Genomic DNA, 12,804 nt, shown 5'->3' on the forward strand with positions numbered 1-12,804 from the left:
TGAAGTGACAGATGTTTTTTATATTGAGTTCTCTCAAAGGTCTTGTCATTCTTATCTTGAAAAGAACCCAGCAGAAGGGAATTGCTTTCAGGTGGTATAATCAGTTGGAAAAGGTGGTTAGGGGACCATCAGAGCTCCAATCCATAGTCTACCCCTGGGGAAAGTCTCTCGGTTCCTTTCTTCATAATGAGACAAGATTTTCTAGGCCCTTGTGTGGGATGATGCATCTGTTTGTGCTTCCTTTTCAATATGGTCATAATGCAGCCGTTTCTGGTGCCCTAAATAAGCTCTCCATATTGATGAGAACAGTCACCCCTGTCTGTTACTTGTACAGTGTCTGTGTTTGTAACAAATGAACTCTTCCTGCCAGGGGACCTGTCATATTCAAGGATGAGGAAAATGGTGCTTGATGTGAGGGGATTGACTGAATGCGGAATCATTACACACAACGGGGAAAAAAATTACTCAGTTATCTGAACACTTTTTTTTTTCCTATTAACACACTTTGGCATTTATATGTCATGTGACTAAAGCCAAATTCCATGATTTACATCTAGAAGGGAATAATATTGTCTGGCATGAGTCCAAAGGCAGTTATAAAATATTGTAGGAATGTCCTTATTTAAAAACTCACACATAAACTGTGAGTCCATTTGACTTTTTGAGTTGTTAGCAAGACGTCAGGATCTTAAAATGGATATTATTAAATGGATAATATTAAACAAGTGTCTCAAGTTCAAATTTATCATAGGGACGCCTTATCCGCATAGGGGCTATTTGAATGTTGTTAAAATATGTGTTCAGTTCGTCCACTTCATTTTATTATTTTCTTCTAAGTGGCACTGGAGGTAGGATGTCTTGGTACATTTATATAAAACATTTTTGTGACCCCACTGAAATATGTTTACGCAAGATTTTGTGATACATAAATACAGATGTCAAGATTAACTGCAGTTGCAAATACAAGGGAGCTTTTTCCTTCTACCTTGGTATTTTGTCAAAATACACAAAAACATATCATAAATGTTGATGATAAGATGTAGGCATATTAAAGATTTACTTATGGTCTTTCCACCATAATAAAGAACAAGATTTATGACATGATGAAGATAAGATTAAATGTTCTCTACTTCCCATCACTTTAAACCACTTACAATACATGGAACTCACTTACTAAAAGTGCAGATAGTTACATTAAGTGAATTGTTAAAAATTTATACTATCTCTTTAAATAGCTATAGGTTCTTTATACAGTTAAAAAAATGTTGATTAGTTGGCATGAGATTGACTTTTTCTCAGTTACTCAATATGAACCTTCTTTCGAAAGCAGTTGAAATGAGTAATCAAAAATCTCTGTTCTTAAAGTAAAGCTTTAGTCCTAAATACATCCCATCAGCTGGCTTGGGACCACCTTCTTGAAGAATGAATCTGATAAAGGGACTTGGGGAATTTGGCTAATCACACTATAACACGAGATGATACAGAAGCCCTAGAGATGTGTAGTCCAGTGAAGTAGCCATTCACCATGTTTCCCTGGATGGTGAGGACCTGAAATAAAGGTACAATAACTGAAGAAGTGAACTAGTAGTTTTACTTTGTTTCGACTTGCTTAAATGTAAACTTTAAAGCTGTAGCAATATAAGATATTTTCTCCATTAAATGCAACTTTAATATTTTGGTAAGTTTACATTTCACCTGAACCACTGAAAAACTAGCAGTTGTTATATGCTGCAAGTGTAAAACACACACTGGACTTTGGAGACAGTTAAAAAAAAAAAGAAGAAAATGTAAAATATTTTATGAATATTTTTATATCAATTACATGTTGAAATGATAATTTTGATATTTAGGGTTAAATACAATATATTATTAAAATTGATGCCCCATGTTTCTTTTTACTTTTTTTTATATGACTACTATAAAATTTTAAATGAAACGTGTGCCTTGCATTATATTTCTATTGGACAGCACTGATCTACAGCAGAGTTACAGAGGGTTCCAGATAGGAGCTCATGATTAATACCTACAGAGCTTCAGAAACATAGGGTGTTTAATAAATCTCATTGGAAATGAATGAAAAATTCTTACTATAAATTGGAGTTTGGTCATTAGAAACTCCAGAAATTAACACCTATTTCTCTCATTATTTATTGTCCAATGGTTTTTTTTATAATCTAAGCTACTTGTGGGCTTGTCAAAATGAGCTGCCAAATATAAATATTAGGAATAACAAAGTTTGGGTATTTCTCGACATTTTATTTCTTGGCCACCTTCCCCCAACCATCCTGGGGCTTCCACTGGATTAATACAAATTTAAATTTAAATAAACATTGGTCCTATAAAAGTGATCAATTAAGTCCTTTCCTCTTACACTTGCCTGTGGAGTTCAAGTTTCTAATTTATACAGAGTTTGAGTTTCAGAAAAAGTTTGGCTTTACCTGTTTCCACTTGCAGATGGAATGCCCCATTGCCATTTTATAGACATGATATGTCACCTGACTCCCTAAGCAACATGTTCTCAGAAAGACCTCTCTTTCCAAGACCTAGATGACTTTTCCAACAATGTGTTAACATTTGATTCACCCACCTCTTCCTTGCAGCAGCCATCTAGCTCCTCAGCCCTGGAAATCTGAAGAAATGCTCTGGGGCACTATTGTTGTTCTGTATTTCTACTGTCCTTAGTTTAGCGACTTCCTGATGGTGCAGTGAAAAACCTTGATAAGCTTAGGAAAACAACAGGGGCAACAGAAGATCTCTGCAGCTGCACCCACTTGAAGTTGGGAAGATAAGATCGGGCAGCCTCAGTACCACACGGAAGTCCTAAACACAGCAGGCAAGGAGAGCAGAATGCAGGTGCAGGAGCAATGTCACTGACTTTGCCTTCCTTTAAAATTCTTTATGACCCTCCCTCTTCATTAATTACATACAGTGACTGTCTATGACATGCATAATCCTTACATTGAGAGTGCTCTGAGAAAGGGTATGAAGTATTTTTCAAATAAACATAATCTTACTGGGAACAGACTGACAACCGTTTTGGTGATGGGAATTTCAGAATTTTGGAACTGGTAAGGACAGTGGTGTTCAACTCCTCAGATGGTTTTAAGATTGCTGTCAGAATCTTTGGAAGTGAACACAGACAAAAAGCCAACAGATGTTGTCATTAGTCCTTATAATGCTGTTCTTTGTTTCTAGGGACTCTTAATTAAAGTATATCCTGCTTAATTTAATGTTTTATTTGTACTTTTCCATCACTGCGATGAAAAAACCTTCAACTATTCTCATTCGATCTTAGTGAGTGTTTCTGCTTGTTTGTACAGAGAGACCAGTCTTATTGGTGACATTGCAAAACCTATGATAGCCAAGTGGCAAAGAAATCCAGCAAACTACTCAGTAACTATTTTCTTTCCATTCCATTTCTTTTCATTAAATCAACAACTTAAATCATCTAATGGCCCTTATTTCAACTCCTTTACTTTATTTATTTATTTATTTATTTATTTAACAAAGCTGGGACTGTTTCTTGTGTTATCATGAAACATTGGGAGGTGATTTCAGATACCGATTAGATAAATCAGAAGAGGGAAAATTTAAAAAGTATTGTTGCCTATCTTCTTGTTAATTACCTCTCACACATGCACAAAATACAGACTGAAACTGTGTTGTTTCCACAGTAGACTTAGAATTTAGGGGGAAGGAACATTTACAAGAAACCTCAGAATTGTCCACAGCTCCAGATTTCTTTCTCTGAGGTCATTGTGACCAGCCTGTGAGTACACAGTTACTGCTATCCACTATAGTTGCAAAATTCTGAAATTCTCATTGCTAAAACTGTATCAGTCTGCTTCCAGTAATATGAGGGTCATTTTACATTACTACTCCATTCCCTTTCTCTGAGCACCTTGTGTTAGGATTGAGCACTTATTTCATACATGTTATCAGATGTCATTCACCAAGGGAAAGGGATATAAACAGAAATGATGCAGGTAATCTAGTCCCCTGGAAAAATTACTTAGGCTGAAGAATCCAGGTGGCATGGTGATGCTTTGAGTCCTTGCCAGTGCATTTCTTCAATATCTGTGCCCTGTGTCCTGCCCTCAAAGTGTGGAAAGTAGGGTGAATGTGACCTCATCATGGTCATGGAACATTGCATTTCCTCTTGATGTGTTGGATGGACAGGGGCAACACTGGCCAGGGAAGCTAACAGGCAAAGGAAGAAAGCATATAATGGTCAGTAGGTTACGCCAGCCTTTTTCTCACTGGGAGCATGTGTCAAGGTCCTGGTGTTGCTAACCATATGGAATCACTAGCAGTCTCTCTACCATCAATGTGGTTTAGTCTGGATACAGATGGTATTTGGGGTGGGGAATCAAGTGACTTAAGTCATCATTATGTCTGCTGCACAAAAGAAGTGGACTAAGATGAAGGAGCAATTCAAAACCAAAACCTTCACAGGCTAAGAAAGGCATAGGCAAGGTGCTAAATCCAGTGAACAAGGCGCAAGGGAAAAAATGAACAGAGGCAGGACCCAACACTAGGGCACAGACTATGAAAACACTCATGTTTCCAGCCGGTGAGAACACCAAAGCCACCAACCTTCACCATGAGTTCTTCCCCTCCTCCTGGTGGGTTAGAAAATTGTGGCCTCAAGATTTTGAGTGTGTGTCAGGACTGGACTCATGATCCTTCCAACCAATATAGTTAAAATGAGGAAGACTTGGACCAGCTTCACGGAAGCAGTGCTTGCTTCTCTCTAAAACCAAAGAGGCCTGCTTTGGTGAGTAACATTTTAGATCCGAGAATATTTTTCTCTCTTTGATGGAAGGTGTTAGCAGCAGGACTGGGTCTCTCCTAGGTTTTTTGGGGATATCTCCAGTGGCACAGTGCCCCAGCACATGGATAGCAGGAGAGTGCTCCTGCTCACGTTGGGAGACAGGGGTCGTTCACACGCACTGAGCGTGCAGTGCTGCTGGCAAGGTCTGGTTTTCCTCCAAGTTCCCTTGCAATAGTGGGGAATGAAATAAGCTCCAATAGCAACTGAAAATTGGATTTAAGATCGAAGGCCACTCCAACACAGTGAGACAATGAGCATTCACTTCTCTCACTGCTGTTACTTTCATAAAATACAAGATGGTTGGCTTTACCTGGCTGTGATTGACAGAACAATGATGGACTATTCATTGATAGAGCACAGAGCCTAGGGACAAAGAGATGGTGACACTAGTTAGATGTATGAATCACTTAGCCTCTCTGGGCTGAGTTCCTCAATCTTCTCATCTGTAAAATGGGAAATTAGATAAGGTGATTTCTACCCTTCCTGCACATCCAACAATCCATGGATATTCACAAGCTTGTCTCCCAGTGAGGTGAGCCCAGGTCTGTGGAGAAACGTATGTGAGCAGGCTTCTGGCTTTTTGTAGCATCTCCTTTTAGCCATTTTTGCCATAAAAGTTCCAGCCCAATTTAAGATCATTCCTTGCCAGCTTGTTGGTTCCTAGTCCACCTCAATTCTATTCTAGGGTTTCTGGATTGTTTAAGCGAAACACTCACCAAATGTTTTTAATTAGACTTCCTCCCAATCTGGGAGTCTTGAGAATATGCTAAATTTGCAAGATTCCATGGGCAGGTGTGGTAAATCCTCAAATTTCCCCTGGGGTGATCGGTCTTTTCAGAAGCACCCCCAATCTTATGTTGGCCCTATTCACCAAATTATTTTCCAATTAGGGCTCACTTCCTTTATTTTCCATTTCAGATTAAAACATCGGTCATTTGGGCAACCCCAAATGTTTCCTTCTCAATCCCATTATGGGTAATAATACTAGCAATACTTCTTGGATTACTGGTTCTGGCCATTTTGACGTTGGCTTTATGGAAGGTAAGTTTATTTGTTTTCTTGTCCTTTCTGTGTAGAGAGGCTACTGAGGGGATTTAGAAGGATATACCTAGAATTTAAAAAAGCAATGCTAGAGGCATGGTTTGGGGATTTCCAACAAAGGGGCATGAAAGGAAAATTGTGTCTTGTTTGCTTTGGCAAGGTTAATATGCTTGTGTAACTGACATTTAAGAAGACTGAGGGTGTTTCATGTCGCTTTTATCTTGGGATCTCTTGCAAATAAACATAAAGAGAGTTAGGCTGTATTAACTAAAACTTGTGATCTTCTTTCCAATATGCTTGGGGTGGTCATGTTCTTATGAAGACTTCTTTTTCTTGTTTAATTAATTGAGATCTTAAGTTTTTTGTTGACACAATCCTATCAGCAGTACTTTGAGATTTTTCTTTAGAAGCACCACACAGATGTAATTAATATAGTAATTAATTGATACATGGCCTTTCAATTAGACCAGATAGATCATGCATATTATAATTCCCTTGTACTTGGTTTCTGAACTTGCCAACTTGATCATCTCCATTAAGAAGCCTTAACTTACTCTTTAATATGTTTTTCTAAAGTTTGTGCTAAAAGTCTACAATAAGCATTAATTTCTGGCCCCAAAGCAATTGCTACTGCCAAGTTTCAGAGCTTTCAATTCCAAAATAGGAACAATGTCACAATGACATGACTGTAAGAGCAATTAATCCAGTCACATCTTCATCAACCGCTATTATTGTGGTTCTCCATTATCATAGTGTATTTTGAATAAACATGGAACCTGCTTAATAAACTGAAAAAATCTTTGCCTTCTAAGTTAAATGATGGCTTAGGACAGTCATCATTATGAGCTGTTTTGTGTCAACCTGAGCCCACACAGTCTATTACATAGCCTACCTTTAGAAATAGACTTTTGTGTTGGTCTGTTATTCATAGTAACTTTATGTCCATAAATGATGCAATAATATGTAGCCAATGATAGAATACTGCACTAGTCCTACACAGGAAAGATGACTCCACAGTTTTAAGTCAAACTTGATAAGGTAGGCTTCCAAACTAATAAACACGAAGAAAGAATTAAAGTTCTAGGTTTCTAGGAAAGTCATATTCCCTTAGACAAAATACCAATTTGACATTCAGGAAAAAGAAGATTGTAAAATCACCTCTTCCCTGAGTTGCTGATTGATCTTTGGAAGAATCACTAAGATGTTAGGTTCAAATAAAGGACCAATCTAATTTTCTCTGTATACTCTTAAGTTCTACCAAGCGCAGAGAGAGATGCAAACATCTCCTCAATGCTTCCATTAGTCCATCCTGACAGAGCCTACAGTACACTTCAAGAATCTCCTTTCCCAGACGAGCAGTTTGCATTGCTGCTGGTTCCAGAAAACATGCAAAAAAGCAGAGTAGGAAGTCTTGGGCCAGGTTGCTGTAATCCCAAAAAATACTACAAGGTCCAGAAGTGGTTTATATAAAAGGAATGTTTTTCCACCACTATGACATGGCAGGAAGAACATGAAAAAGCCTATGCAATGAATTCCTCCCTGCAGGTAAAGAACACACTGCTTTCACCTCCTAATCTGGAGAACTGAGGAGATTATATTCACAGAGCTCCAAGTTCCTTAAAAAAATCTCAAGTGAAAACACTTAGAATGAGGGGTTTCACCGATTCCCAAAACAGCCTAACTTGAGAGCCCATTTCTCTCTTTCATAGTGTGGATTCTTTGACAGAGCAAGACCCCCCCAAGATGATATGAACGACAGGGAACGATTGACCAATGAGAAGACCCCTGATGCATGAAAAGGAAAACCAAAGACAAAAAAAAAAAGAAACAACTCAAACACTGGTCCAGTTCTAAGACAAGAAGATTCATGAGGGTTCACAAAAGGTTTTCCTGTACCTGCCAGTGTTCTAAGAAATGGAAGGGTTGCGGAAGGTATCACATCTACACTGTGCTTTGTTTGAGAAGTTGCCACAGATCCCAGTGATCCTTTGGGGAAAGGAAGCATCCTCAACGCTGCAGAAGCAGTTAACAATTGTGGAAGATGTCATTTGCTTGAGTCACTCTGACAGACACTTGGAAATGGGTATGGGAACTGAGGTTGCTTTCCAGGTAAATCCAACAGAAGTCTCGAAGATGAAATGTCTGAATTAGGATAGAATTTAGAAGGTGCTTGAGGACCGAACCTTTCAACACTACTGTATCCATCAGAATATTTGACACCTCCCTTTGGAAAAGAAATATTTCTAATAATGTTATGGCTCAGGGAGACAACCTATGCTGTTGGTACTGTGAAAGTTCTTTGGAAACAGCAAAGATCGTCTTTGTAAGTGAGGGTAACGATTTATTTATTTATTTTCCATGGCTCTAGGCTGATACTCTAGAGGATTTGGGAATTAAGATTTGGTTCACTTGTTTTCAAAATCACTCACCAAATGTCCTTCTGAGATAACAGTTTTGTGCAGAATACATCACTCAACAGAGCTGCTTCAGGATTTAGACAGCATGAAGGAAAACAAATTGGTATTAAAAGGCTGTTTCATTTAATACCTTGCTGCATTCTGCCTGAAATTACTTTTATCCACACTTCCCAGGGACTCACATCTGCTTATTTAAGCTTTACAAAAATTTGCATTTTATTTCCTTTTACAAAAAAAAATTAGTATTTCCATTGATATAATTAGCAATGTATAAATTTCAAGGGACTCTCGAATCTGAGTGGTATTTAGTAGTAATCATAAAATTTCTAGAGTCCATTACTAAAATAATTAATAATAGGGGTAAGCATATTATTTTTAATATCTATAAGAAGCAACCCCAATATTTATCTTGGGATTAAATATCTATATTTTCTACTATACCTCAAACTTATACTCACAGAGAAGACATGTTAAACACAAATAGGAGGGAATATAAAGTTAGGCAGATGTGAGATGAACCTAGAAAATAGATTCCTAAGGATTTTGTTTAGAATTGCCTATTCCAACTTTACTACTCATTTACACTGCTAATTTTTATAGTATACAACTTTGGAAAATAATTTTTACTTAAGCTATTTTCCTATCTTGAATTTAGCCATCACAGAAACTTGATGTTTAAAACTCTTGTAAATAATCCATCGTGTGTGCCATTATGGTTTTTAAGTTAAATTGACCAGCCAAATTTATATAGTCTGCACAATTTTGTATCCTTTTAATGATCATGAAAAATTATTAATGAAGAAATGCTGAACAAATTTTATATTTATGTGCAATATTTTATAGACCTATGTAGCAAAAGCATGTTTACACTGGCATTAGTTTTTTTAAATTAATATCTGAGTATTAAGTATGATAGAGCAAGCAGACCAAAATCCTTAAGTTTACAAAGCAGTTGGAAAATTTATATCCCTATTTAACAATCTCACTTGATTTGAAAGATGAGCCAAACTCCCAGGCACTAAATTTTCGGTCATGCCTTAACCTGGAGAGAAGCCATTTGGCTACAGCTGCAGAACTTCTTTGGAGACAAATGAAAGGCACATGGACAAATACACTGAACAGCTCATATTCTGCCTGCTTGTGAATTAAATCCTGTCATGGTAGCGGTTTTGAGGCTGTTGGGAACAGAAGTCTGGTTCCCAGTGTGTGTGGCTGACTGTGGGTGAGAACTCTATGTGTTTCAAAGAGTTTGAGTGTCCCATACCAGCCTCTGGGAGACTTTGATGTTAGCTGTCTGGGTAGAATTGGTTTTACAGGGAGGTGGCCATCTCTATCTTATAATTAGAGGGATGTTTCTCCAATCGTATTGTACAGATGGGTCTCCCTGCCTCCCAGTAATGCCCCAGCTCTTGTCATCATGCCCGACTTTTGGCCAAGAGAGAATGGCTCCTCAAGATTTTCAGTCATAAGACATCCCTGAGAAAATGCACCTGTTGCCTTTTAAGCTAAGCTTTGTGAAGGGACACAGAACTCTTAGGGCTTGGACCACATGAGCCAGGTCATTCAGACACCTGGAGGAAACTGGGGATGCCAGGGGCAAAACTGAGATCCAGAATAGCGCAAGGTATGAGGGCTTCAAAGGCAAACAACACCATCTTCACGGTCTCAGCCAAAAAGAGTACCCTCTAGAGGGGTGGGCACTGCTGCCTACAGGCATTTCCCACAGGGCCATCAGCGCACACTGGCCCTCTCTACCACTTCGGGTGTGGAAGCAAATGGAGGGAGGGAGTCACAACTGAGGTCAGGTGAACCCTCCAGCCCTCAGTTCTTGAGTTCTCCCTCCATGTGGAGGATGTTCTAACAAAGCACTGAGTGAATCTGCTTCTCATCATATAAAGCCAATCACTTTCATAATTCACTATGTGCTGTGTCTCTCTTGGAATCTATCTGTATTTCAAATATGCCTTTTGAAATTCCTGCAGCTGGTTTTTCAGACTTGGAAAAAAATCAAGTTTTATAAACTTGGAGATTTTTTACAAAATAAACAACATGGGCTAATTGCCACTGAAGCCCCAATGATTTGAACTCTCTTCTTGTTTTATTTAAATACATGTATAGATGTGTGTAAAGGATTTCATGTACCTATTTACCTTGTCACTAATAAAATTAAAAGTTAAAGACATGATATACTTCGTGGTTTGTTTCCCAAGCAACAGAAAGCTTTCCCACAATGAAAAACATCGAAGACTTCTGTCTTGACACCTGATTCTTTATTATAAAAACACTAAACATTGGAAGAAATTTGAAAGCGCAAGGACACAACTCTTCTTTGGGACGATGAACACGTTCTAATCTTAGATTATGGTGATGATTGCACGAATGTACTAAAAAGTACTACTTTAAATGGGTGAGTTTTATGGTACATGAATTAAATCTCCATACATATGTGTTTTAAAACGTGAAGTCATTTCTAATATGTACACTTATACAACTGATTTATTTTCTCAACTGATTTATTTCTCAAAATATGTCTTTCATATTTTGTCCATATAAAAATCTTCACTTTTTTGTGAAGATTTCCCTGGAGTTTTCAGTCAAATCAAAGGGTCTTCCTGTCCTCCAGTGGCATATGTTCTCAAGACTTTTCCAGTGGACTGACCCTCCAAGCAAGCAGGAACTGTATCTTTTAACTTTTGTGTCTCCTGCACCTATTACCACACCATCATCCATTAAGTAGTCAGTGCTCAAAAATTGTTCTGAAGTGAATGAGTATACGTATGTGCACGTAATGATCATGGGGTAACATGTACCTTTGTAATCTGCTCCTATTGCAAAGCTCAGAGGTACACACTTTTTTTATACATACTCCTATTTGTAATATTCATATAATGCTGTTATGATGGTTACCCAATCTTTCATTCAATTAGTAGATCATCATTTGTTTAACCCTCTTTTGGAAAGAGTTGTTCAGAGATTCACATATGATTAGCATTAAACTAAATACTGTCATATTTGAGGCTTCTTTTTGGTTATTTCAATGAATGAATTTCCCAAGAGTGAGGTTGTTGGGTCAACGTACAAGGAGATTTGCGTAGTTCTTGATAATATATTGTTTCTTAAGAGCACTGGATCAATTTGCATTAACCTAAATATTCTGTTTCCTTCATACTTCGTAATTGTGTCAGCATTTTAAAATATTTTGGTAGTTGTTTTCAAATCTTAATTCGTATTTCATGGGGATTCAGTCTATTTAATGTGCACATTTAATTTTGAGTTCTAATGTTTATCAACCATTCAATATAAACCAATATATTGGTCATAAAGATGTTTAAATACTTGCCACTTTCTCTGGCTGGCATTCATGAATTCCAGTGAAAAGAACACAGTGCCTGGATGCTTTCCTTATAGCCAAAAGCCAGCAATAGGATGAATCCTTTCCTTGATACTATTTCACTCACACTTTAAAGCCTAGACATTGCTAAAAGCTCAGGGTGGTCTCGAGGTGTCTATGTATCCCAGATGAAAAAATGCAAAACCAAATATAAATTTAGGAATATTGTTGCTGAAGATCAAAGTGCCAACCCAATACAAACAATCTGAGTGGGCAAGACTTCCCCACAGCACACCCAGGATGATTGATAATGGGACAGCCCCCCCTGGTTAAAGCCTGGGCATGCTAATAGTAGGGGGAAAAAAGAATTCTTACCATATCTTGTTGAGTAGTAACATGCTTTGTAGGTGGATGTATCCAGTGAGCGCTCAGTCTTCTTAACAAATTCTGCTGAAACATTCGTCACATCCAGCCATGTTACATGTGGACATTTAACTTTGTCAATACATTCTAAAGGTTGAGTTGAGAGCTGGGTGCCTAGAGTGGGCAAAATGAAATAACACCACTCTGCAGAATTCTGCAACAATGTAGAATTCCCTCCCACGTTGCACACTTCCTCTGTGGAAGTTGCACTATACTCACACACCATACTCGTAGATTTCCACAGCAACCTGCTACCCTTGAGAACAGCCCAAACATGAAAACCTTTGGTTGCTATCCATGAAGGCAAAGACAGTACCTCACTAGGATCTAATGTTCCTTTCCTCAAATAAAGCAGATTTTCTCCTTCAGAACTCTGATGGCATTCAAAGGTTGATTTCTTTAGCATGAAAAGTTAAAAGCATTAAAACATTTAAACTCATTTGGGAGCTTAGTAAGGTCCAAATGATGCCCCCTGGGGATGTTTAAGTCAACAGCAAGTCCAGAATGGCCAGAGTACACATGGCACAACTCTGCTTGTCGTGTTAAGTTCTACCCCACCTTGTCCCCTCAACACCATCTGCCTGACATGCTGCCTTTTGGCATTGTCTATATGTTCTCTATTACTTAGGGTTGTTGGCCAGAACCCACATGCAAATGTGGCCTGATACTAGTGTCTCTTGACAATAACAAGTCTTGGACTTAACTTCTACACACACGGTGGTATTATGATACAGTAGGAATGTTCTTAGTATCTCTGT

At 38.1% G+C, this 12,804-nt stretch overlaps 1 protein-coding gene across 1 annotated transcript in view; it reads left to right on the top strand.

Moving 5' to 3' along the window:
- Positions 1 to 10,474, top strand: part of ITGA8 (integrin subunit alpha 8) — a 172,527-nt gene extending 162,053 nt beyond the window's left edge. Inside the window, exons 29-30 of the mRNA XM_031444604.2 lie at positions 5,753 to 5,875; positions 7,585 to 10,474. Coding sequence (XP_031300464.2) covers positions 5,753 to 5,875; positions 7,585 to 7,671 — 210 coding nt within the window. The 3' untranslated portion in view covers positions 7,672 to 10,474. The remainder of the gene's footprint in view (positions 1 to 5,752; positions 5,876 to 7,584) is intronic.
- Positions 10,475 to 12,804: the final 2,330 nt, after the last annotated feature.

This window comes from Camelus dromedarius, chromosome 26 (genome assembly GCF_036321535.1).
Source record: "Camelus dromedarius isolate mCamDro1 chromosome 26, mCamDro1.pat, whole genome shotgun sequence".
In the NCBI taxonomy this organism is placed as follows: Eukaryota; Metazoa; Chordata; class Mammalia; order Artiodactyla; family Camelidae; genus Camelus; species Camelus dromedarius.